We start from the raw sequence: 27254 nt of genomic DNA on the forward strand, positions 1-27254 counted from the left end.
GTGGCGGCAACGTTAAGGATCTGGGGCCAGTGGAGACGGCATAGGGGTGCAGTGGGAGCCTCGGTGTGGTCCCCGATCAGGGGTAACCACCGGTTTGTCCCGGGGAAGATGGATGGGTGGTTCCAGGCTGGCATCGGGCGGGGATTAGAAGAATGGGGGACCTGTTCATCGACGGGATATTTGCGAGCCTAGGGGCACTGGAGGAGAAGTTTGAGCTACCCCCGGGAAATGCATTCAGATATATGCAGGTGAGGGCTTTTGTGAGGCGACAGGTCAGGGAATTCCCGCTGCTCCCGACACAAGAAACTCAAGACAGGGTGATCTTGGGTGTATGGGTCGGGGAGGGCAAGGTTTCGGCAATACACCAACAGATGAAAGAAGAGGGGGAAACGCTAGCAGAAGAGTTGAAGGGTAAATGGGAGGAGGAGCTGTGGGAGGAGATCGAGGAAGGTTTGTGGGCTGATGCCCTGGGTAGGGTTAATTCCTCCTCCTCGTGTGCCAGGCTCAGCCTGATACAATTTAAGGTGGTTCACAGAGCGCACCTGACGGGGGCGAGGTTGAGTAGGTTCTTTTGGGGTAGAGGACAGATGCGGAAGATGTTCAGGGAGCCCGGCGAACCATATCCACATGTTCTGGACATGTCCGGCACTGGAGGGGTTCTGGAGAGGAGTGGTGGGAGCAATATCTCGGGTGGTGAAAGTCCAGGTCAAGCCAAGCTGGGGGCTAGCAATATTTGGAGTAGTGGACGAGCCGGGAGTGCAGGAGGCGAAAGAGGCCGGCATTCTGGCCTTTGCGTCCCTGGTAGCCAGGCGAAGGATCTTGCTAATGTGGAAGAAGGCGAAGCCCCCCAGCGTGGAGGCCTGGACAAACGACATGGCTGGGTTCATAAAGTTGGAGAAGATTAAGTTTGCCTTAAGGGGGTTCTACAGGAGGTGACAACCGTTCCTAGACTACCTCGCGGAGCGTTAGAGGAAGGTCGGTCAGCAGCAGCAGCAACCCTGGGGGGGGTTTTGATGATGAGCCTTTTCAGGATAGTTGTGATGGAAGTTTTAAGCTGTACTTTTAGTTTGATTATTGGATGCTTATTACTTAGAATTAACATATAATTTGGCAAAATACTTTGTGCTGGTGTTTATTCTCCACGGTAGCCTCATCTCAGCCATTCCGCATACCTTTCTATCCCCTTGTGTATAAGTTATCTAGCTCAGCCACGTCCTTTGGTAGCCAGTTCCATACTCTTAACCAATGAGTCGAGATATTTCCTTATTTTTCTATTGGATTTAATAGTAATTCTGTATTTTTAGACCCTCGTTTTATATTCTCCCACAGTTGAAAATGTTCCCCCTCAATTGATGCATGCATTTAACTAGTAATTATTTAAATTTTTAATATGTACGATTTGGCTACAAAATGTTCTCTTGAAAATCGTGAATTTTGGTGTTGAGCAGGGAAGGATTGGTGATTTCGAAGATACCTTTGGATGACTTTTGGGGAAAGTGTGAAGTAATTAAGCTAAATTAATTAGAAATTGATACAGCTGTTTTCGCAAGTTTATTTTCCTTCAAAACAACAGCCATGGCATCGGCTCTCTTTCCCCAAATGTAGTTTTGGCTGGTCCGAGATCATGAAGACTGCCACTCTCGGGCACCCCACTATCTTGGACAGCCTCAAAGAAGACTGTCCAGAACTCGTCAAGTCTGGGGCAGGCCCAGAACATGTGGGCGGGGTTGGCCAGCCTCCCAGCACCGTGTGCATTTATCCTCCGCCTCCGGGAAGAACCTGTTCATTCGGGTTCTGGTTAAGTGAGCTCCGTGCTCCATTTTAAACTGCATGAGGCTTAGCCTAGCGCAGGAGGAGGTTGATGGGGAAAATGTGAAGTTGTTCACTTTCGCAGTTGGAATGGAAATGCAGAATATTATTTGAATGGAGGGAAATTGCAGATTGCTGCAGGACCAACGGAACTATTGTGCTTGTGTATGAATCTCAAAAAATCAGCTTGGAGATTCAGTAAGTAAAGGAGGCAAATGGAATGTTGGCCTTTATAGAAACAATTAAAAGTAGGAGTAGGCCATTCGGCCCTTCAAACGTGCTCCACCATTCATTATGATCGATGCTGATCATCCAATTCAGTAACCTGTTCCCCATTTCCCTTCCGCCCATATCCTTTGATCCCTTTAGCCGCAAGGGCTTTATCCAACTCCTTGAACATAAATTGTTTGGCATCAAATGATTTCTAAGGTAGTGAATTCCACAGTCTCACTACTCTGCATGAAGAAATTTCTCCTCATGTCATACCCCGTACCCTTAGACCGTGACCCTTGGTTCTGCACTCCCCTGCCATCAGGAACATCCTTCCTGCATCTACCTTGTCTCGTCCTGTTACAATTTTATAGGTTCCTATAAAGCCCCTCTTCATTCTTTTAAACTCGAGCAAATATAACCCTAACTAGCTCAAACTCTCCTCATGCATCAGTCCCACCATCCCAGGAATCAATCTCATGCTTTCACTGCACTCCCTCAGGAGTAAGAACATCCTTCCTCCGATAAGGAGACCAAATATTCAGTTGTGGTCTCACAAAGGCCCTGTATAATGCAGCAAGACATCCCTGTACCTGTACTCTAATCCTCTCACTCTGAAGGCCAACATGCCCTTTGCCTTCTTTACCACTTGCTGCACTTGTATGCTTGCTTCTGCGACTGGTGTACAAGGATATCCAGGTCTCGTTACACATTCCCCTCTCTCAAGCCATAGCCATTTGGATCATATGTCTTCCTGTTTTTTTGCTACCAACGTGGGTAACCTCACCTTTATCCACATTATACTGCAACTGTCATACATTTGCCCACTCAGCTTGTCAAAATCGGACTCCAGCATTTCTGCATTCTCCTCCCAGCTTGCCCTCCAACCCAACTTTGTGTTATCTGCAAATTTGGAGATATTACGTTTAGTTCCCACATCTAAATCATTAATGTATATTGTGAATAGCTGGGGACCTAGCACTAATTAACCATATTTTATTCCAACTCTTTGTTTGACTGCCAGTTTTCTTTCTATCTCAATACACTGGACCCCACGCACCCCGGACATACTCTCTTCCACTGTCTTCCGTCAGGAAAAAGATACCAAAGTTTGGTCACGTACCAACTGACTCAAGAGCAGCTTCTTCCCTACTGCCATCAGACTTTTGAATGGACCTACCTCGTATTAAGTTGATCTTTTTTCTACACCTTGCTATAACTGTAACATTATATTCTGCAGTCTCTCCTTCCCTATGTACGGTACGCATTGTTTGTACAGCATGCAAGAAACAATACTTTTCACTGTATACATGTGTCAATAAATCAAATCACTGCCCCCAATCCCATGCACTTAAATTTTACACACTAATATTGTGGGGGACTTTGTCAAACGCCTTCTGAAAGTCCAAATAAATCACATCCACTGGCTCCCCATCGTCAACTGTGCCAGTTACACCCTAGAAGAGCTCCTTTCGATTTTCCTTTTGTTAATCCATGCTAACTGTCTGATTCTGCCTGTTTACCAAGTGCTCTACGAGTAAATATCTTATAATGGACTGTAGCATTTTCCTAGCTACCAACATCAGGCTGACTGGTCTATAATTCCCTTCCCTGTTTTCTCTCTACCTCCTTGTATAAAAAGCGGTGCTACGTTAGCTATCCTCCAATCTGTAGGAGCTGTTCTGGAGTCTATAGAATCTTGAAAGATGACCATCAATGCATCTACTATTTCTAGGGCTACTTCCTCATGTATCCTGGGATATAGATTTATCAGCCTTCAATCCCATCAATTTCGCTCCTAATACTGATTTGCTTCAGTTCCTCCCTCCCACTAAACCCCGTGTTCCCAACATTTCTGGTATGTTATTTATGTCCTTCTTAGTGAAAACCGAACCATACAAAGTGTGTATTCAGTTGGTCAGCCATTTTTTTTGTTCACCATTATAAATTATCTGGGACCTACATATGTCATTGCCATCTTTTTCTCTTCACATACCTTTTAGAAACTTTTATGGTCAATTTTTTAAGTTCCCTGCAAGCTTACTCTCCTACTATTTTCTCCTTCTTAATCAATCCCTTTGTCCTCTTGCTGAATTCTAAGTTGATCCCAATCCTCAGGTCTGCTGTTTTTTTCTGGCCAATTTGTATGCTTCTTCCTTGGGTCTAATACTATCTTTAATTTCCTTTGTAAGCCACGGTTTGGCCACCTTTTCCATTTTATTTTTACGCCAGACAGGAATGAACAATTGTACTTCACCCAAGCTCTTTGAATGCTTGCCATTGCCAGTCCACTGTTATCCCATTAAGTAATGTTCCCCAATCCATTGTAACCAAAGGACTGTAAAGAAGATGAAATAAAATTACTTTTGCGGCTCCTGTACATGGCATCCATGAGACCACACTGAGTACTGTGTATAGTTTTGGTCACCTTTCTTAAGGAGATACATACATTTCAGAGAAGGTTTGAAGGTTCATTTGACTGATTCTTGGGATGAAGAGGTCCTTTTTGAGGAAAGGTTGAGCAAGTTCTGTTTACACTTATTGATCTTTAGAAGGATGGGAGATAATCTTATTAAAACTAGGGCCACTTCCTTAAGTATCCTAGGATGTAGATTTAGGGGCTTGATAGGGTTGATGCTGTGAGGAAAAATTAGATTACTCAACATTTTTTCAATAATCTTTATTAGTGTCACAAGTAGCTTGCACAAGTAGGCCTGCAAGTAGGCTCAAAAATCAAGGGCGCCTACCATTCCATCCCCCGACTGCACTTTGGGAAATCAGACCATAAGACGGTGCTCCTTCTTCCGGCATACAAGCAGAAACTCAAGCGGGAGAATCCAGCTAAGAAGGTTGTGCAGTGCTGGTCCGAGGAGACAGAAGAGCTCTTACGTGACTGCTTAGAGACAATGGACTGGTCCATATTTAAAAACTCAGCGACCAACTTAAATGAGTATGCCACCACCTTCACAGACTTCATCAGCAAATGTGTGGACGACTGCGTGCCAAAGAAAGCAGTACGTGCGTTCCCCAACCGGAAACCATGGCTCAATCACGAGATTGACTCCCTACTGAAGGACCGATCTGAGGCGTTCAAGGCAGATGACCCTGACCTATACAAGAAATCCAGGTACGACCTCCGCAAAGCCATCCGGAATGCCAAGAGAGAATATCAAACCAAGCTAGAGTCACAGACAGACTTTCGGCGGTTGTGGCAAGGACTAAACAACATAAGGGGCTACAAAGCGAAGCCGAACAGTATCTCTGGCAGCAGCGCACCCCTCCCCGATTAACTCAATGCATTCTATGCTTGGTTCGAGCAGGTAACCAACAATCCACTGGCGAGTGCCCCAGCAGCCCATAATTCATCCATACCCACCATCACAGCTTCCGAAGCCAGATTGGCCTTCCTGAAAGTGAACCCTCGGAAGGCGACGGGCCCAGGCGGGATCCCTGGTCGTGTACTCCGAGCCTGCGCGGACCAGCTGGCAGAGGTATTCACGGACATCTTTAACCTGTCCCTACTCCACTCCGAGGTCCCCACCTGCTTCAAGAAGACCACCATCATACCGGTACCAAAGAAGAACCAGGCAACGTGCCTCAATGACTACCGAATAGTGGCCCTGACTTCAGTCGTAACGAAGTGCTTCGAGAGGTTGATCATGAAGCGCATCACCTCCATACTCCCAGAACGCCTTGACCCACTGCAATTCGCATACCGCTGCAACCGGTCCACGTCAGACACCATTTCCCTGGCCCTACACTCATCCCTAGAACATCTCCAAAACAAGGACTCCTACATTAGACTCCTATTTATTGACTACAGCTCCGCCTTCAACACCATAATCCCAGCCAAGCTCATATCAAAGCTCCAAAACCTAGGACTTGGCTCCCCACTCTGCAACTGGATCCTCGATTTTCTGACCAACAGACCACAATCGGTAAGAATGAACAACAACACCACCTCCACAATAGTCCTCAACACTGGCGCCCCACAAGGCTGCGTATTTAGCCCCCTACTCTACTCCCTGTACACACACGACTGCGTGGCAAAACTTGGTTCCAACTCCATCTACAAGTTTGCTGACAATACGACCATAGTGGGCCGGATCTCGAATAACGATGAGTCAGAATACAGGAGGGAGATAGAGAATCTTGTGGAGTGGTGTAGCGACAACAATCTCTCCCTCAGTGCCAGCAAAACTAAAGAGCTGGTAATTGACTTCAGGAAGCAAAGTACTGTGCACACCCCTGTCAGCGTCAACGGGGCCGAGGTGGAGATGGTTAGCAGTTTCAAATTCCATGGGGTGCACATCTCCAAAAATCTGTCCTGGTCCACCCACGTCGACGCTACCACCAAGAAAGCACAACAGCGCCTATACTTCATCAGGAAACTAAGGAAATTCGGCATGTCCATATTGACTCTTACCAACTTTTACAGATGCACCATAGAAAGCATCCTATCAGGCTGCATCACAGCCTGGTATGGCAACTGCTCGGCCCAGGACCGCAAGAAACTTCAGAGAGTCATGAACACCGCCCAGTCCATCGCACAAACCTGCCTCCCATCCATTGACTCCATCTACACCTCCCGCTGCCTGAGGAAAGCGGGCAGTATAATCAAAGATCCCTCCCACCCGGCTTACTCACTCTTCCAACTTCTTCCATCGGGCATGAGATACAGGAGTCTGAGAACACGCACGAACAGACTCAAAAACAGCTTCTTCCCCACTGTCACCAGACTCCTAAATGACCCTCTTATGGACTGATTTCATTAACACTACACCCTGTATGCTTCATCCGATGCCAGTGCTTATGTAGTTACATTGTTATATGTTGTGTTGCCCTATTATGTATTTTCTTTTATTCCCTTTTCTTCTCATGTACTTTATGATCTGTTGAGCTGCTCGCAGAAAAATACTTTTCACTGTACCTCGGTACACGTGACAATAAACAAATCCAATCCAATCCAATTAACAGTGCAATGAAATTACTATGAAAATCCCCTCGGCGCCACACTACGATGCCTGTTCGGGTACACGTCGAGAATTCAGAATGTCCCATTCGCCTAACAAGCACATCTTTCGGGACTTTTTATAGGAGGAAACTGGAGCACCCGGAGGAAACCCGTGAAACACAGAGAGAATGTGCAGATTCCGCACAGACAGTGACCCAAGCCGGGAATCGAACCCGGGTTCCTGGCGCTGTGAAGCAACAGTGCTAACCACTGTGCTACCGTGCCACCTATTATGACACTTGTGTACTGTGGAACAGCCTCATGTGAGAGTATTGGCGTGATTGGTTTAATTAAAATGAAGGTGGAATAGATTAGAGCTTTATTGAATTTGTCTTTGGTTTCACCTCCAATATAGCATGTAATCATGCAGTTTTAGTTAAATCAGTAAATATTTCACGCATACCTACATTCATACATTTGTGCATAAATAACATACATCCATACAATACAAAACTAACACCTGCGCTCTGCCATTAAAGCATTTACTGCAGTTAAAATAGATAGTTGGACTATACTGGTCAAACATCAGTCAGGATTACAAATTAGCTTTTAACGACTTGTTAAACATAAAAAGTTTGAGTATAAGACAATGCTCCTTCACTCGGATGTGGAGATTTTAAGGATAACACAGGCAAATACATCTCATGTTACAAGGTTTTCATGTTACAAGGTTTTCAGGAAACACAGTCCCTCTAAACCCACAGACTGAGACAACACTCCATTCTTCAACCAAATGGCAGGTACCATTCAATCCATCTTCTGTCGATTTATCCTTCATTTCCCCCCAGCCGATTGCCATAACGAGTGTTTCCAAATTTCACACTCAATAAGACACCCTTTAAGATCCTCCTCCAAATCAGTGCTTTCCCTCCGCTGCTTTCATCAAGGATCCAACTCCAGGCTTTCCAATTTCCTTTCCGTATTCCTTTGTCTTAAATGCTTTCACACAACTCTGGAAGATTCAGCCACTGATTTCCTTGCAATTATTTCACCTATCACTGCAGTAAGATCGCCCAAATCTTAGAATTATTTCAGATATCTTTCTGTCTTCTAGCCAACTCCTTCTCAACCCTGCCTGTGAATTCAATGGACAGTATGCTGTTCTAGTTCCAGTTTCCTTTGTTCCTTTAACTTTAGGCTTCCTGGAAACTCCTCTTCATTTCTCTAGTTTCCTTAACTAGCTGCCCTTTAGATTTCTGGCACTGCCTTTTTTTAAAAAATAATATATTTTATTGAAATTTTTTTCCAAACAACAATTTTTCCCTCTTACAAAGCAAACGAAACAATAACAAAACAGAAATTTTTAACAATACACAGGTAACAAAACCCCATTGTCTATTGACCTAAACTAAACTAAACCCCCCCTCCCCCGGGTTGCTGCTGCTGGTCATCTATCTTCCCTCTAACGTTCCCCTAGGTAGTCGAGAAATGGCTGCCACCGCCTAGTGAACCCTTGAGCCGATCCTCTCAGGGCAAACTTTATCTGCTCCAGTTTAATGAACCCCGCCATATCATTTACCCAGGCCTCCAGTCCGGGGGGTTTCGCCTCCTTCCACATGAGTAGGATCCTGCGCCGGGCTACTAGGGACGCAAAGGCCACGACATCGGCCTCTTTCGCCTCCTGCACTCCCGGCTCATCCGCAACTCCAAATAGAGCTAACCCCCAGCCTGGTTTGACCCGGGCCTTCACCACCTGCGAAATCACTCCCGTCACTCCCTTCCAATACTCTTCCAGTGCCGGGCACGCCCAAAACATATGTGCGTGGTTTGCCGGGCTCCCGCCACACCTCCCACATTTGTCCTCCACTCCAAAGAACCTGCTCAATCTTGCCCCCGTTATGTGTGCTCTATGTAGCACCTTAAATTGAATCAGGCTAAGCCTGGCGCATGAGGAAGAGGAATTTACCCTGCTTAGGGCATCAGCCCACATACCCTCCTCTATCTCCTCCTCTAATTCTTCTTCCCACTTTCCTTTTAGTTCGCCCACCGACTCCTCTCCCTCTTCCCTCATCTCTCTATATAAATCTCTGACACCTTGCCCTCTCCGACCCACACCCCTGAAAGCACCCTGTCCTGTATCCCTGTGTCGGGAGCAACGGAAATTCCCTCACCTGTTGTCTAGTAAACGCCCTCACCTGCATATATCGCAAGAAATTTCCCTGGGGCAACTTATACTTTTCCTCCAATGCTCCCAAGCTCGCAAAAGTCCCATCTATAAATAAATCTCCCACCTTCCTAATTCCCAACTGGTACCAGCTCTGAAATCCTCCATCCATTCTTCCTGGGGCGAACCTATGGTTGTTCCTGATAGGGGACCCCACCAGGGCTCCCCGCACCCCTCTGTCACCTCCACTGTCCCCAGATATTCAGTGTTGCCGCCACCACCGGGTTCGTGGTAAACTTTTTAGGTGAGAACGGTAGCGGCGCCGTCACCAGCGCCTCTAAACTCGTCCCTTTACAGGACTTTGTCTCCAGTCTTTTCCACGCCGCTCCCTCACCTTCCATCATCCATCTAAGTATCATTGCCACATTGGCGGCCCAATAGTAATCACCCAAGTTCGGTAGTGCCAATCCTCCTCTGTCCCTACTACGCTGAAGGAACCCCCTCCTTACTCTCGGAACTTTCCCTGCCCACACGAAGCTCGTGATGCTCCTATCTATTTTATTTAAAAAGGTCTTGTGATTAGTATAGGGAGACATTGAAATACAAATAACCTCGGGAGGACCATCATCTTAATTGCTTGCACCCTGCCCGCCAGCGATAAAGGCTGCATGTCCCACCTCTTGAAGTCCTCCTCCATTTGTTCTACCAGCCGTGTCAGATTAAGTCTGTGCAAGGTTCCCCAGCTCCTAGCGATCTGAATCCCCAGGTATCGGAAGTTTCTTTCCACTTTCCTTAGCGGTAAGCCTTCTATCTCTCTACTCTGGTCCCCTGGATGTATCACAAATAATTCACTCTTCCCCATGTTTAGCCTATATCCCGAGAAGTCCCCGAACCCCCTCAAAATTCGCATAACCTCTATCATCCCCCCCGCTGGGTCTGACACGTATAACAATAGGTCATCTGCGTATAACGAGACTCTGTGTTCTTCTCCCCCTCTAATCACCCCTCTCCATTTCCTGGAGTCTCTCAACGCCATGGCCAGAGGTTCAATTGCCAAAGCGAACAACAATGGAGACAGTGGGCATCCCGGTCTTGTTCCCCTATATAATCGGAAATACTCCGATCTATGTCGACCTGTAACTACGCTTGCCGTTGGAGCCCCATAAAGAAGTCTAACCCAGCTAATAAACCCGTACCCAAACCTCCTTAACGCTTCCCATAAATACTCCCACTCCACCCTATCAAATGCCTTCTCTGCGTCCATTGCCGCCACTATCTCTGCCTCCCCCTCCACCGGGGGCATCATTATCACCCCTAATAGTCGTCGCACATTAACATTCAGTTGTCTCCCTTTTACGAACCCTGTCTGGTCTTCGTGCACCACCCCTGGGACACAGTCCTCTATCCTCGCTGCCAGTACCTTTGCCAGCAATTTGGCGTCCACGTTCAATAGTGAAATCGGTCTATAGGACCCGCACTGCAACGGATCTTTGTCCCTCTTCAAAATTAGCGATATCATCGCCTCCGACATCGTCGGGGGTAGAGTCCCCCCTTCCCTGGCCTCATTGAACGTCCTCGCCATCAACGGGGCCAACAAGTCCACATATTTTCTGTAATATTCCACCGGGAACCCGTCCGGCCCCGGGGCCTTCCCTGCTTGCATGCTTCCCAGTCCCTTAATAACCTCGTCCACTTCAATCGGCGCCTCCAGGCCTGCCACCTCCTGCTCCTCCACTTTCGGGAACCTCAATTGCTCCAGGAACTGCCGCATCCCCTCCTCTCCCTCTGGGGGTTGAGACCTATACAGTTCCTCATAGAAGGTCTTGAACACCTCATTTATCTTTCCTGCCCTTCGCACCGTGTCTCCCCTTTCGTCTCTAATTCCTCCTATCTCCCTCGCTGCTGCCCTCTTTCGCAATTGATGCGCCAACAGGCGACTAGCCTTTTCCCCATATTCAGACCTCCTCCCCTGTGCCTTCCTCCACAGTACCTCCGCCTTTCTGGTGGTCAGAAGGTCAAACTCCGTCTGGAGTCGTCTCCTCTCCCTGTACAATTCCTCCTCCGGGGTCTCTGCAAATTCCCGGTCCACCCTTAAAATCTCCCCCAGTAATCTTTCCCTTTCCTTGGCCTCTGTTTTCCTTTTGTGGGCTCCAATAGAGATCAGCTCTCCTCTGACCACCGCTTTTAATGCTTCCCAGACCACTCCCACAGGGACCTCGCCGTCGTCATTGACCTCCAGGTATCTCTCAATACACCCCCGCACTCTTGCACACACTCCCTCATCCGCCATCAGTCCCACATCTAATCGCCAGAGTGTTCTCTGCTCCCTGTCCTCTCCTACTTCCAGGTCCACCCAATGTGGGGCATGATCCGAAACCGCTATGGCTGAGTACTCAGCTTCTTCCACCCTAGAGATCAACGACCTTTCCAACACAAAAAAATCTATCCGGGAGTACACTTTATGGACATGGGAGAAGAAGGAAAACTCCCTAGCTCTAGGTCTAAGAAATCGCCATGGATCCACTCTTTCCCCCCCCCCCCCCATTTGGTCCACAAACCCCTTAAGTACCTTGGCCGCTGCCGGCCTTCTTCCGGTCCTTGAGCTGGATCTATCTAGCCCCGGGTCCAGCACCGTATTAAAGTCCCCTCCTAAAATGAAGTTTCCTGCCTCCAGGTCCGGTATACGCCCCAGCATCCGTTTCATGAATCCTGCATCGTCCCAATTTGGGGCATACACATTAACCAACACGACCTCCATTCCCTCCAGCCTACCACTCACCATTACATATCTACCTCCGCTATCTGCTACGATGTTCTTTGCTTCAAATGCTACCCGTTTCCCCACCAAAATGGCCACCCCTCTGTTCTTTGCGTCCAGTCCTGAGTGGAACACCTGTCCCACCCATCCTTTCCTTAGCCTAACTTGGTCCGCCACCTTTAGGTGCGTCTCTTGGAGCATAACCACGTCTGCCCTTAGTCCTTTCAAATGCGCGAGCACTCGGGCCCTTTTTATCGGTCCGTTCAGGCCTCTCACGTTCCACGTGATCAGCCTCACTAGGGGGCTACCTGCCCCCCTCCCGTGTCGACTAGCCATTACCTTCTCTAGGCCAGTCCCACATCCCGCCTCCGCGTTCCCGCTCGCTCCCCCAGCGTCGCACACCATCCCCGCCCACCCACTCTTTAGCCATTTCCTTTTGGATTTCCGCAGCAGCAACCCAGTTGACGTCTGTTTCCCCCCCCCCCCCCCCCCCACTAGATCCCTATCTAGCATGATTGCTCCCCCCATATCACTTCCGTAAGTCAGCTGGCTTCAACTGACTCCTGCTCACTCCTCGACCCCTCGACCCCCCCCCCCCCCCCCCCCCCCCCCCCCCGGTGTGGGGGAACTCCCATCCGCCTTGCTCCTGTCTTCCCGCCTTATTCTTTCTGGCGCGGGAACATCCCTTTACCTGACCCGCCTCTTATGGCGCAGCTCCCTTTCCCCTCCCCCTCTCCTTCCCCATTCTCCGACTATGTCCCGTCTTTCCCCCCTCACCGGCGCCCACATTTCCCCAATGTCTCCCCCCTTCCCTGTTTACTTCTCAATTAACTTCCACCGTAACATTAACAAAAACAATAATAACATTTCCTGCAGCATCAGTCCTTCAGTTCCGGTCCAATTTCTCTTCTTTGATGAAGGACCATGCTTCCTCCGCCGTCTCGAAATAATAGTGTCTCTCCTGATACGTGACCCATAGTCTTGCCGGCTGCAGCATCCCAAACTTCACCTTCCTTTTATGCAACACCTCTTTGGCTCGGTTGAAGCTCGCCCTCCTTCTCGCCACCTCCGCACTCCAACCCTGGTATATCCATACCACCGCATTCTCCCATCTGCTACTCCGCACCTATTTAGCCCATCTCAGGACCTCTTCTTTGACCTTAAGGCGGTAAAATCGCACGATTATCGCCCTCGGTGGTTCTCCCGCTTTTGGTCTTCTCGCCGGAATCCGATTTGCCCACTCCACCTCCATGGGGCCCGCAGGGGCCTCAGCACCCATCAGGAGCTCAGCATCTTACTTGCGTACTCTCCACAGTCCACTCCTTCCACACCCTCAGGGAGACCTAGTATCCGAAGGTTCTTCCTTCGCGCTCCGTTTTCTAGGGCCTCGATCCTTTCAGTACACTTTTTATGAAATGCCTCGTGCGTCTGAGTCTTAACCACCAGGCCCAGGATCTCGTCCTCAATATCTGTCACCTTCTGCTCCACCACGCGGAGCTCAGTCTCCTGGGTCTTTAATGTCTCCTTGAGTCCCTCAATTGCCTGTAGCATCGGGGTCAGCACCTCCCTCTTCAGCAGCTCCACGCACCGTCTCACGATTTCATCCTGCTCAGGCCCCCATGTCGCCTGCGCTTTCTCCGCCGCCATCTTGTACTTCTCTCTTTCTGACCCTTTGGTCGACGATTCCTCGCGCTGCAGCCGCCGCCGCCGGTTTTTTCCTCCTTCGTTTGGGAGGGACTCCCTTCTCACACACCCCACACCGGGTTGCGTCGTCGAAAAATTCCCCGTTGGGGCTCTTAAAAGAGCCCGAAGGTCCGTCGGAGCTGGAGCCGCCGAAGCGTGCGGCTAGCTAGGCATCGCCGCAACCGGAAGTCCCTTCAGTGGCCTTGATGAGATCTTTTCACAGTTGTTCCCTCTGCTGCTAGAATTCACCTTTGATACAGGCCCTCAGGTCAGCTTGCAGCTTTAAGCTTGCCCTTCCCCTGCCTGCATGCTGGAAGAGGCCCTGTTTATCCTGCAGTTGCAGCCAAATCTTCTACTGTTTCTGCCGTGTCTGGCAACCAAGAGACATACCCTTCCTGGGGGACACTGTCGGGGGAATGTTGCAGCCTTCTTCCCACACCGGGAAATGGCAAACAAATGCCGTCGGGGCCCTGTAACGAGCCCAAAAGTCCGTTCCAAGCAGGAGCTACCGAATATGCGACCTAGCTCTGCATAGCTGCACCCGGAAGTCCGGCACTGCCTTTCTTAACCATTGCTCCATTGTATGGCTTTTCTTACAGCAAAGGTGAGAGCTGTTCACCCTCTAGCTTCCTGCCACCAACTGCTTAGTCAAAACCAAACTCAAAAGCGCTCCTACCTTATAGATGCCCGTGATTGCTAAGCAACCATCCATTCCTACTCCGAGCTTTTATTTATTTTTCATGCCGTTAACGCTCTATACAATAGAAACAGTTTGAACTGAATAAAAAAAAACCATACATGCAAATACCGTTGCCTAATAGTAATCTAACTATAGGTTGACCCTTACATAGAAACACGATTGACAAATAGTAGAAAGAAGGCGTAGATTCAAATGGGTATAATTTACAAATATAGCTCCACTGAAAACTACCTCTGTTTTCCTGACAAAATGAACAACACCAGGGGGCTATTTGAATAGGAAATTGCATTCGGCAGATAAGGGACATGATTTGAAGTTAATTGCATTTTCAAAGGAACATATAATTGATGGAGAGAAAGTAGTAAGTTTACTTTAATAAATACAGTGACCATGAAGCAACCTGAAAGATTGCTTTATTATTGTTATTAGCTAAACTGGAGTCAGTGCGGATGACTGTACAATGTTCAGCACGATGCACAACTCCTCGGATACTGAAGCAGTCCATGTCCAAATGCAGCATGACTTGGACAATATCCAGGCTTGGGCTGACCAGTGGCAAGTTACATTTGCGCCACACAAGTGCCAGCTAATGACCATCTTGTGAGAGAGGATTTAACCACTGCCCCTTGACATTAAATGGCATTACATCGCTGAAACGGCCACAATCAACCTAGGGATTACCATTGATCAGAAACGGAACTGGACTAGCCACATTAATACTGTGACTACCAGGGCAGGTCAAAGTCTAGGAATCCTACAGTGAGCAACTTGCCTCCTGATTCCCCCCCAAAAAACATCTGTCCACCATCCACAAGGCACAAGTCAGGAGTGTAATGGAATACTTTCCACTTGCCTGGATGAGTGCAGTTCGAACAGCACGCCAGAAGCTCAACACAATCCAGGGCAAAGCAGCCTGCTTGATTGCTCCACCTTCCACAAACCTTCAACCCCCTCTGCCACCGACGAACAATGGCAGCCGTGTGCACCATCTACAAGATGCACTGCAGTAACTCACCAAGATTTCGTAGACAACACCTTCCAAGCCCACGACCATTACCATTTATTATTATTATTGTCACAAGTAGGCTTACATTAATGAAGTTACTGTGAAAAGCCCAGAAGGACAAGAGCAGCAGATGCCTGGGAACCCCACCTCCTGAGGGTTCCCCTCCAAGTCACTTACCACCCTGACTTGGAAATATATCACCACCCCTTCACTGTCGCTGGGGCAACATCCTGGAACCATCTCCCTAACAGCACATTGCGTGTATCTACACCTCAATGACTGCAGCAGTTCTAGAAGACTAATCACCACCACCTTCTGAAGGGCAATTAGGGATGGGCAATAAATGCTGGCCTAACCAGTGACGCCCACATCCCGTAAATGAATTTTTAAAAACTATAGCATTTACATAAAACTTAAACATGGACTTGATCCTTGTTTTCATGGCAGTACCTTCTGATCACAAAAATAGCATGGCCTCTGATTTCGGTATTTTTGATTAGTGTTGAAGTATGAACTTCAAAAGGTTACGAATATAGTTGTTCGAGTGACACTATGACCATGTTCTAGCCAATGAATAGGACAAAAGTTTAGTGGATTAAAAAGCACCTATTACGAGCATTTCTTTCTGATCTGCTGAAAGTGTGAAGATTAATATTGTCATAATTTCCCCTATTTGTAAGCATAGGAAATTACCTAAACAATGTGTAAATATCAGTTTGTTGTATATCAATCTCTGAAGCAGGCAATCTCTCAATACAGAACAAACCGATGCGGCACAGTAGTTGACCACAGATGACACTAGTGACAGCACAGGCAAAAATGGTGGTAAAGAAACCGTATGGCATGCTTGCCTTCACAGGACGGAGTATCGAGTATAAAAGCTTGAAAATTATTAGGGGCTGGTTTAGCACACTGGGCTAAATCGCTGGCTTTTAAAAGCAGACCAAGGCAGGCCAGCAGCATGGTTCACTTCCCGTACCAGCCTCCCCGAACAGGTGCCGGAATGTGGCGACTAGGGGCTTTTCACAGTAATTTAATTGAAGCCTACTCGTGACAATAAGCGATTTTCATTTCAATTTCATATATTAATTATACAGAACGTTGGTTAGGCCACATTTGGAACACTACCAATTCTGGTCACCACACTACCAGAAGGATGTGGAGGCTTTGGGGAGGGTACAGAAAACGTTTACCAGGATGTTGCCTGATATGGAGGGTATTAGCTATGAGGAGAGATTGAATAAACTGCGATTGTTCTCCCTAGAGAGACGTAGGCTGAGAGCCGACCTGATAGAAGTTTATAATATTATAAGGGATTATAGATAGAGTGAACAGTTGGAGGTTTTTTCCCAGGGCGGAATTGAAAATTACAAGGGGGCACCACAAGTTCAAGGTGAGGAGGATAGGTTCAGTGGAGATGTGCGGGGGAAGTTTTTTTTACAGAGGGTGGTGGTGGCCTGGAATGCGCTTCCAAGTGAGGTGGTTGAGGCAGATACGTTAGCGACCTTTAAGACTTACCTGGATAGTCACCTGAACAGACAGGGTATAGAAGGATACAGGCGGTTGGTCTAGATAGGATATGTGATCGGCGCAGGCTTGGAGGGCCGAAGGGCCTGTTCCTGTGCTGTATTGTTCTTTGTTCTAGTGCTGCAATTTCGGAAATGGCTGTTCAAGGCTCACTGAGCAGATTGTTTGTCATTGTGTAAAGTTGTTGCAATCAAACTTGTGTTTATATTCCTGGTAGATCATTTATAAAGATGCTATTTCAAAATTTTTACTTTCCTATTAGAAAATGTTTGAATATTTGTTTTACAGCCCTCATTATTTTACATTCTTGAATTGCTTGTATTGTGACTGATATTGAGAAATATAGTAAGCGAGTGTTTTTTCTGTTCTGAAGGTAAATGAATTGGCAACAGTTAAACGTCCTCAGGAGCGGTCTTACATGCTTGAAAGATGGATGGAAGATGGGGGTGTCATGATTCTCGGTTATGAAATGTACCGTAATCTTGCACAAGGCAGGAATGTGAAAAGCAGGAAGCTGAAAGAAATATTCCAGAAGACTTTAGTAGATCCTGGTGAGATGTTTCATTGTTTTAATTAATTGTGCTGTTTGGAAAACTGCAAATTTATCACAATGTTTTCAGCAACATTATTTAGCATCATCAATATACAAACTGTTTAGAATTGTTGTGGAAAATTAGTGCACAGAAAAAGTACAGATTGATATTCTTTGATTTTAAGATTATCAAAGTTAGATATATTAATTCTGAATAAGTTACCGTATGCCAAATAATTAGAATGTATCAATCTCCCGTTAATAAAATAGATTCCACGTTTTATCACATATGCATCTATGTAAAGTTGATATTTGTGCTGCCACTTCTATCTAAGGGAACCCTAAAAAACAAAGAGAAGGCAATGTTACTACATGACTGCATCTCTGAAGAAAGCAGTTTGATAAAGCAGTTTGAGAATTTAAAAAGGAGCAAAAAGTAGACATCTGGAGAAGAAGAAGAAAAAATATTTTGACTCTACTGTGGGATGTTCAGTAGTATTGATTAGTTGGCTTTCCATTTTGTGGTTTTCTCGCTGTCTTTTGACTGATACAGCTCACAGCTCTAGGTGCATCTCCAGAGTTATCCCTTTTGAGGTAAAGCTCCAAAGAAGAAATCTAAAGGCTGTGCTTTTGAAACTACAAGTGCTCTTTGTATATTGATGCAGGTAGGGCAGTAGATGTTGTCTATATGGACTTCAGTAAGGCCTTTGACAAGGTCCCTCATGGTAGACTAGTACAAAAGGTGAAGTCACACGGGATCAGGGGTGAGCTGGCAAGGTGGATACAGAACTGGCTAGGCCATAGAAGGCAGAGAGTAGCAATGGAGGGATGCTTTTCTAATTGGAGGGCTGTGACCAGTGGTGTTCCACAGGCATCAGTGCTGGGACCTTTGCTGTTTGTAGTATATATAAATGATTTGGAGGAAAATGTTAATGGTCTGATTAGTAAGTTTGCAGACGACACAAAGGTACGTGGAATTGCGGATAGCAATGAGGACTGTCGGAGGATACAGCAGGATTTAGATTGTCTGGAGACTTGGGCGGAGAGATGGCAGATGGAGTTTAATCCGGACAAATGTGAGGTAATGCATTTTGGAAGGTCTAATGCAGGTAGGGAATATACAGTGAATGGTAGAACCCTCGAGTATTGAAAGTCAAAGAGATCTAAGAGTACAGGTCCACAGGTCATTGAAAGGGGCAACACAGGTGGAGAAGGTAGTCAAGAAGGCATACGGCATGCTTGCCTTCATTGGCCGGGGCATTGAGTATAAGAATTGGCAAGTCATGTTGCAGCTGTATAGAACCTTAGTTAGGCCACACTTGAGTATAGTGTTCAATTCTGGTCGCCACACTACCAGAAGGATGTGAAGGCTTTAGAGAGGGTGCAGAAGAGATTTACCAGAATGTTGCCTGGTATGGAGGGCATTAGCTTTGAGGAGCGGTTGAATAAACTCGGTTTGTTCTCACTGGAACGAAGGAGGTTGAGGGGAGACCTGATGGAGGTATACAAAATTATGAGGGGCATAGACAGAGTGGATAGTCAGAGGCTTTTCCCCAGGGTAGAGGGGTCAATTACTAGGGGGCATAGGTTTAAGGTGAGAGGGGCAAGGTTTAGAGTAGAGGTACGAGGCAAGTTTTTTACGCAGAGGGTAGTGGGTGCCTGGAACTCGCTACCGAAGGAGGTAGTGGAAGCAGGGACAATAGGGACATTTAAGGGGCATCTTGACAAATATATGAATAGGATGGGAATAGAAGGATACGGACCCAGGAAGTGTAGAAGATTGTAGTTTAGTCGGGCAGCATGGTCGGCACGGGCTTGGAGGACCGAAGGGCCTGTTCCTGTGCTGTACATTTCTTTGTTCTTTGTTGTTCTTTGTATTGATGAAACTTACTCTCAGTGCAACTGTAGATTGTCATCTCTTAAGTCCCTCTTAAATATTAGTATTTGTGATTTAACTTCCATAGAAAAGAGGAGCAAGAATATGCTCTCCGGCCCTTCGAGCCTGCTCCACTATTCAACATGATTCTAATAATAATAATCTTTATTGTCATAAGTGGGCTTACATTAACGCTGCAATGATGTTACTGTGAAAAAACCCTAGTCGCCACATTCCGGCGCCTGTTCGGGTACACGAAGCATTCAGAATGTCCAAATTACCTAATAGCACGTCTTTCGGGGCTTGTGGGAGGAAACCGAAACACCCGGAGGAAACCCATGGAGACACTGGGAGGACGTGCAGACTCAGCGCAGTCAATGACCCAAGTCAAGAATTGAACCTGGGACCCTGGCGCTGTGAAGCCAGTGTGCTAACCATTATGCTACCGTGCTCCCTTGCAAGCAGTAATTGCAGCTCCCAACATAATTGCAGCTACATTCCTGCTAGTGTATAAGAAACTGTCCCTGGCATTTTTGATTGTTGTGACCAAGACGCGATTCTCTGGTCATTTTTTTGAAGAAGCGCAACTTTTACATTGAATTTTATTCATTTACGGGATGTGGGTGTTGCTGGCTAGACGAGCCTTTATTGACCATCCTTCGATGCCTGTGAGAAGGTGGTGGTGAGCTGCTTTCTTGAACCGCCGCAGCCCCTGAGATGTCAATATACAGGTCTCAATACACCCACCGAGCTGTTGGGGAGGGAGTTCCAAGATTTTGAATCCACGACAGGAAAGGAACGACAATATATTTCCAAATCGGGGTGGTCTGAGGATTGGAGGGAATCTCACAGGTAATGGTGTTCCTAGGTATCTGTTGCCTTGGCCTTCTAGATGGAAACTGTTGTGAGTTTGGAAGGTGCTGCTCAAGAAGCCTTGGTCGGTTCCTGCAGTGCATCTTGTAGATGGTACACATTGCTGCCACTGTTTGTCAGCAGTTGAGGGAATGAATGCATGTGAAAGGGGTACCAAACAAGTGGGCTACTTGGTCCTGGTTGATGTCAAGCTTCTTGAGTGTTGGTGCTGCACTCATCCAGGCAAATGGGAGAGTTTTCTATCATACTCCTGACTTGTACTTTGTAGATGGTGGGACAGGTTTTGGTGAGTTAATCACCCTGGGATTCCTAGGCTCTGAACTGTAATTGCAGCTACAGTATTTGTATGGCTAGCCTAGTTCAGTTTCTGGTCAATGGTAACGTCCAGGGTGTTGATGGTGAGTGATGTTAAGGCCATTGAAAGTCATGGGCGATGGTTAGATTCTTTCTTGTTGCTGATGGCCATAGCCTGCCACTTGTGTGGTGCGATTGTTACTTGCCACTTGTCAGTCCCAGTCTCGATTTGTCCAGGTATTGCTGCATTTTGGTAGTGACTGCTGTGTGTAAGGTGTCACAAATGGTGCTGAACATCGTGCAGTCATCAGCGAACAGCCCCACTTCTGACTTGATGATGGAAGGATGGTCATTGATGAAACAGCTGAAGTGCCCGGTAGATGCCAGCTTGTCAGGGAGGGCAAGTTCTGGAGCACGTCTTCAGTACTGTTGCTAGAATATTATCGAGGCCCGTAGCCTTTCCAGTAACCAATGCCTTCATCCATTTTTTGATAATTGGTATCTTCAGTAACTTGTCTTGAATATATAATCACCCAAAATTAAGTGTTCATTCCAACAACTTCTCTAGACCCTGTTTCATGAACTAACCGTTTTCAGAGTTGGTTATTAACATCACATTTCACATGGAACCTAAATTTAATTCTATGAAACTTTTCTTTGTAGCTCATCAAATAGGAATTTCTGATGAGTTCTGATCCTGCAATTTTCTTAACTGTCATATTTCTGATGTTTATTTTGAACATTAAATTAAGAATTACTTGGATATGTGTATGATTCTATTCTCCCTCCAGAGCACTGCAGCAGATGAAAAGAAAATGTCATATCTATCTGTTTACTTACAAGTTGCTGTAACTACCTTTCTCGGTAGTTACAAGGATGCTATCTATCTGACCTCATTTCTTTTCTTATCAACTGTAAAACGTTGGCAAAACAAGTTGTTTGAGGTAGTCTGGAAAACATGATGCTGTAAATCTTCGGGTTAATGGCAATTAATTCATAATTGCAAATGATTGCCAGCTTGCAACAGCTTTATTTAATGATCTCCATCTTCCAACTCCAAAAAGTTGAAAAGTCAGCAGGTTTTTATCTTGAAGTTTTGACTGTGCAAAAAGGCTTGTTTATTCCAAAACTTTGAACTCTTAAAAGAAATTGGCCTGTTTATGTAATTACAATGATTACTTTCCTCTGTATACTCTTAACTGTTAGTTGTTAGAGAAAAGATGGACGATTTATTTTAAAAAAAAATTTAAACTGAACGATTGTTTTGATATATGACTATTTTTCTTCATCCCGCACATACCCCATGCCATTCAAAATGGTTTTGGTATCTACGATATTCCCATCTCCCTTCCAGTATCTTTTTTCAAACCGACCAAACAACTAACTGTGTGGTATGATTTGCACGGTGTATTATAATGCTGAAGTTTTTTCACAATGGAAGATTATTCCATCCAGCCCTGAAGTACTATCTTAACCAACCGATGTGCAAAAAAAAAAATCACCTGATGGAATGGAGTCTCTGCACACTACATGGGGTCCATGGGTAGGCTATTGACTACTGTAATTACTGAGTGAGTAGTATAGCTGAGCCTCCTAGAGAAGAATAAATCCAGGATCTTCGTGTAGCCACTGTGGTTAAAGTATTTTAACTCAAATCAGGAAGTTACTCGGACTAAAATTACCTCCGTGTTTACTGTTACGGGCGTGGAATTTCTTCTGTCGTTACCTTTGGAGCCTCCGAACAATTTATTTTTGGCTCCCTCCTTTTCATCATGATAGTCTTATCAAAAAATGTGCTTTTAGAAGGTTTGCTAAGCAAAGTAGGAGTTAGAGAGACAGAGGGTTCAGTACATAGCTTTCTACATGAGGCAAAGTTGGTTGAAGAATGCACCACCCATTATGGAGTAACGGTAAGGGGGTGGAAAAAGGTCAAAGTCAAAGGTGTGATAAAGAGAAAGGACTTATTGTGGCATTCTGAAGAAAAGAGTTCCAATCGGATTAAGGAGAAAGATGCTATTGCAATGTAAACAGATGATAAAAAATTGGTGTTGGACTACCTAATTTGAGTTTTTAATACTGCTAAAAGTATATGTTGGAATAAAATTAAACTCATTTTAAATGAAAGACTTGGTGCAAAGCACTAAACGTGTTAGACAAAATATGAAAAATTAAGTGAAAGGCGAGTCTCTGGTAAATTATTGGTCAAATGGTGCGTTGAGTATCCTCTTCTGTGAGACCTCCGGTGGCGGCCATGGTGTGAGGGGTCGCACATTTGGCAGCTCCTTCTCGAGGCTGTTTTTTTTTCGGACCTTGTCCCCAATTGGAGGGTGGATGTGCGCCTGAAGAAGTTGTAGGGCTGGCCAGAGGGATGGATTCATGGACCAGAAGTGGGTCGAAAAGAAGGGAGCAGCTGGAGCAGTAGAATCCTCCTATGCCACAGCTTAAGATGGCCGAGGGGTAAAGGGCCTGCACTGCCTAACCAATGGTCAATGGATCTGGTGGACTTATTAAACGAGAAGAGGAGAGAGGGCCATGAGGACCTAGCTGTAGATCCGCTGAAGTCGGAAATCGATCGAGTGGAACAACGGCTGGAGACCAGGACCAAGTATCCGGAAAGTGGGGGAGCACGAGGCTTTGTTTGTGGCCGAAGTGGGAGTAATGCGTGAGACCCAATAGCGACTACAGGAGAAGGTAGAGGATCTTGAGGACTGCTCCAGAGGCAGAACTTGAGAAATGTAGGATACCTGAAGGCATTGAGGGAGCGGACGCTGTCATGTATGTGGCCAGAAAGCTGATGGGAGATGGGGCATTTGACCGTCCCTGGAGGTCGACTTAGTGCACAGGGCGTTGATGAGGCCGCAGGCGAACGAGTTCCTAGATGAGGAAAAGATTCTGAGATGGGCGAGGCAGACGAGGAGATGCACCTGGGAGGGGAGTGAGCTGCGAGTGTCTCATGACCTGGGCTCGGATCTGGCGGAGGAAGGCCGGGTTTAACTGGGTGAAGGCTGCCCTCTTTAAAAAGGGAGTGAAGTTCGGAATGTCGTATCTGGCTCGCCTCTGGGTGACCTTTAACAACAGAGCACTATTTTGGAATACCAAAGGAGGCAATGGGAGTTTTTGAGAGACAATGGACTGGCAGATGAAGAAGGACATTGAATTGTGGCGGAGATGCATTTGAAAATCGGGGACCAGACAAGACTAAGGAAAGGGCAGGTTTTCCATTCGGGGTTCTATATGAAGATGCTTGGGGTGGCGGTGCTGGCCAATAAGCATGTGGCATTTGAGGTGGGGAATATAGTAGCGGATTTAGGGGTGGGGTGGGGAGAGGTCCGTGATAAGTGGGAAATTGGAGGGTTTTGATTTTTTTTTTTGTGGTGGATATGTTGTTGCTGGGAGGGATGGTGGACTCGGGATACATGCTGATTGTGGTCTCGGACCACACGCTGCGTTGGGTGGACTTGCGTCGGGGGGGGAAAGCCGCAGTGGAGGCTGGATTTAGGATGACTAGCGGAGGGAGGAGATGAGTGAGTAGGTTAGGGCCCCCATTCAGGGGGGTACGTGGAACTAACGACACAGGTGAGGCCTCGGCCGCCACGCTGTGGAAGGAACTCAATGCAATGATTTGGGGGAGTTTATATCAACTCAGGTGCACAGGGAGAAGGAGGAGCGAGCAGAGATGGCAAGGTTGGCGGATGGGATTTTGCGGGTGGATAGGAGGTGCGCGGAGGCCCCAGAAGTGGGATTGTTGAAGGAGAGGCAGAAGCTCCAGATAGAGTTTGGGGCTGTTGTCCACAAGGAAGGCAGCTGCAGAGGGCCGGGGGGGGGGGGGGGGGGGGGGGGGGGGGTGGGGGGGGGGGGGGGGGGGGGGCGTGGCGTATGAGCATGGGGAGAAGGCTGCTAGGATGCTGGCCCACCAGCTCAGGAAACAAGAGGCAGCGAGGGAGATTGGTAGGGTGAAAAAAAAATGAAATGAAAGGACAGCAAGGGTGGAATGGTATTTGACTCGGTGGGGGTGAATGTGTATTTGAGGAGTTCCACAGGAGGCTTTATGAATCGGAGCCCTGACCCGGGGGATGGGGAGAATGAGGTATTTTCTGGATGGACTGGAATTCACTGGCTGGAGCAGGGCCTGGTAGAAGGGAGGGAGCACTCATTGGACTGGTGGAGGTGACGGAGGGCATGGGGGCAATCCAGGCAGGGAGTAAGTTAAACATTGGGGCAGCTTCCCAACTTGGAGGGACTGGTAGATGAGTACGAGTTGCCCAACGGAAACGGGTTCAGATACTTGCAGGTGCGGAATTATGTGAGAAACGGGTGCTGTCCTTTCCTGATCTGCCACTCCGGGGTTGCTGGATAATAATCGCTTATTGTCACAAGTAGGCTTCAAGGCTTCAATGAAGTTACTGTGAAAAGCCCCGAGTCGCCACATTCCGGCGCCTGTTCGGGGAGGCCAGTACGTGAATTGAACCCTCGCTGCTGGCCTTGTTCTGCATTAGAAGACAGCTGTTTAGCCCGCTGTGCTAAACCAGCCCCAGCTGCTGGCGTAACCAGAGGTTGGTGAGGGCAGGGTGACAGATATATTAAGAATTAATGGATCGGGAGGGTGCCCCAATAGGAGTAGTTAAGCGGAAGTGGGAGGAGGAGCTTGGGAGGGGGGGGGAGGGCGGAGAGAAGAGAGTTGGAGGCTGGGTTATAAGGAGGCTGGTACAGGAATTGAACCTCCGCTGCTTGGTCTGCTTTAAAAGCCAGCTATTTAGCCCTGTGCTAAACCAGCCCCATGGAGACTCTTGACGAAGGTGAATGCGTCCTCTTAGTGCACCAGGCTGAGTCTCATTCAATTTAAAGTAGTCCACAGGGCACATGTGACGGCGGCTAGAATGGGTAGGTTCTTTGAGGGGGTGGAGGATAGGTGTGGGCAGTGTGCGGGGGTGGCCCGCGAACCATGTCCACATGTTTTGGGCCTGTCTGAAGCTGGAGGGATTTTGGCAGTGGTTCGCTGATGTGATGTTGGAGGTACTGAGGGTGAAGGTGATCCCAAGTCCAGAATTGCAGTATTTGGAGTCCCGGGTTACCTCTGGTAGTCCGGAAATGGATCCTGTTAGGGTGGAGGGACTCAGAGCGCCGAAACGGGGTGTGGGTGAGTGACCTCATGGATTTCCTTAGGCTGGAGAGGCCTTGAGGGGGTCAGTGGAAGGGTTTGCCCGGAGATGGAAACCAATAATTGGCTTCTTCCAGGATAGCGAAGAAAAGTTGGAGGCAGAGAGGATGGGGGGGGGGGACATGGTAGGGCGGGCTGTGGCTGTTGATTACTTATATAGTTATGATGTGATCTTCTGTTTGTTTTCTTTTTGGTCTTAGTTGTGCTGATTAACCAAAAATACCGGTTAGCAGAGAGTTCCATTTACCAAAGGGATACAGTAGTATGAATTAATATGCAAGTACTCAGCACGTAAATACAGTATTCGTTTTGCTTCTAATCGTCAACATATTAAAGTTTAGTATAGAGGCATGGGTTCCAGATAACTGCATAATTTTGTCTAGTTGGTCAAGTGAAGATTAGTATTAGGGGAACATCAGAACTCTAGACACTTCTCAAGAATACCAATATGAGGGGAAAACCATTGATAACTGCAAGAGAGTGCTGATTGGTTGCCATGGAGAATGCACCAACTAATGGTGACTGACAATTAACTGCCAGGCCTGAAATTTAAACCAAGCAGCTTGACCCTGACTGGTCAAGACATACTCCTGAGGAATGTCTGTAGTTGTTTTTTTGGGGGTTATACTGGTGCCGTGTATGTACATGTTTTTTCTGTCTGAAGAACATGGCGCTGTATATTAATATATGTAATTTTCAGTACATGCAAATGCGTCACACTGCGAGGCTGACTGACCATCTTAGGTTGGTTGTTAGCGTAATTCTTAGCAGAGTATTATTTAACAAAAATTGTCCGATCGTGGAATCGTATCTAATGTTGGACACAGTTTTGAGTTTTGCCAGCACGGGCTGGCCTGCACTTTGCCTATTGCCAACAGCAGCTGGGTCATGCTGTTCAATAAGATCAGTCAGTCTTGATGTAGGGCCTACATACCTAGTATCACCCTGGCACGATTTATTTTTCCCATCATTACTTATAGGCAGAACAATCTTTTTGGCTTGACCATCTTGTTCGTGGCGAATACCACTGCACTGTAGCAACGTTAAATAGCTAGCTTCACCTGTTGCTCAGATTTTTGTGATGCCTTGCTCTTGCAGGGTAATCTGAGAAAGACTGGGCACTTTCTGAGCCAATGGTGCTGACCCTAGGCCCACTAATGAGTTTGATGATGGTCAGCATGAAACTATCTGATCAAAGAACAAAAACAAGTGATCAGGTAGCCATTATCCTGCACAATGTATTTGATAAGCTCTGTATCAGCATCAAGCTCCCATTTCAGGGCAGTGGTTTGTGGTGCAAAACACACTTGTTGAAATTTAGTTGTCAAGCATCAAATGGCAACAATTATGATTGAGGAACATAATTGAGCAATGCTTTCCAGATTTGCTTTGTGAGTGGCACAATGGTTAGCACTGCTGCCTATGGCGCTGAGGACCTGGTTCAATCCCGGCCCTGGGTCACTGTCTGTGGAAATTGCACATTCTCCCATGTCTGCGTGGGTTTCACCCCCACAACCCAAAGATGTGCAAGGTAGGTGGATTCGCCACGCTTTGCTGCTTAATTGGGAAAAAATAATTTGGGTACTCTAAATTTTTTTTTTTTAAAGAATTGCCTTACAGTGATAGCAAATCGGGATGTGGATGCGAGGAACGGGGTGGTGGGATATGCAGCAGGCAGCTTGTGTTTCTTTGGGGCCAAAGAAAAGTTTT

General features: G+C 46.9%; 1 protein-coding gene across 7 annotated transcripts in view; it reads left to right on the forward strand.

Annotated features, from left to right (window-relative positions):
- atrx (ATRX chromatin remodeler) overlaps positions 1 to 27254 on the forward strand; it is a 285402-nt gene that overhangs the window by 125925 nt on the left and 132223 nt on the right. For all 7 annotated transcript variants that reach the window (XM_072505740.1, XM_072505742.1, XM_072505738.1 and 4 more), the window contains one exon: positions 17185 to 17362. In XM_072505740.1, coding sequence (XP_072361841.1) covers positions 17185 to 17362 — 178 coding nt within the window. The remainder of the gene's footprint in view (positions 1 to 17184; positions 17363 to 27254) is intronic.

The sequence above is a fragment of the Scyliorhinus torazame genome, chromosome 5, assembly GCF_047496885.1.
Source record: "Scyliorhinus torazame isolate Kashiwa2021f chromosome 5, sScyTor2.1, whole genome shotgun sequence".
Classification (NCBI taxonomy): domain Eukaryota; kingdom Metazoa; phylum Chordata; class Chondrichthyes; order Carcharhiniformes; family Scyliorhinidae; genus Scyliorhinus; species Scyliorhinus torazame.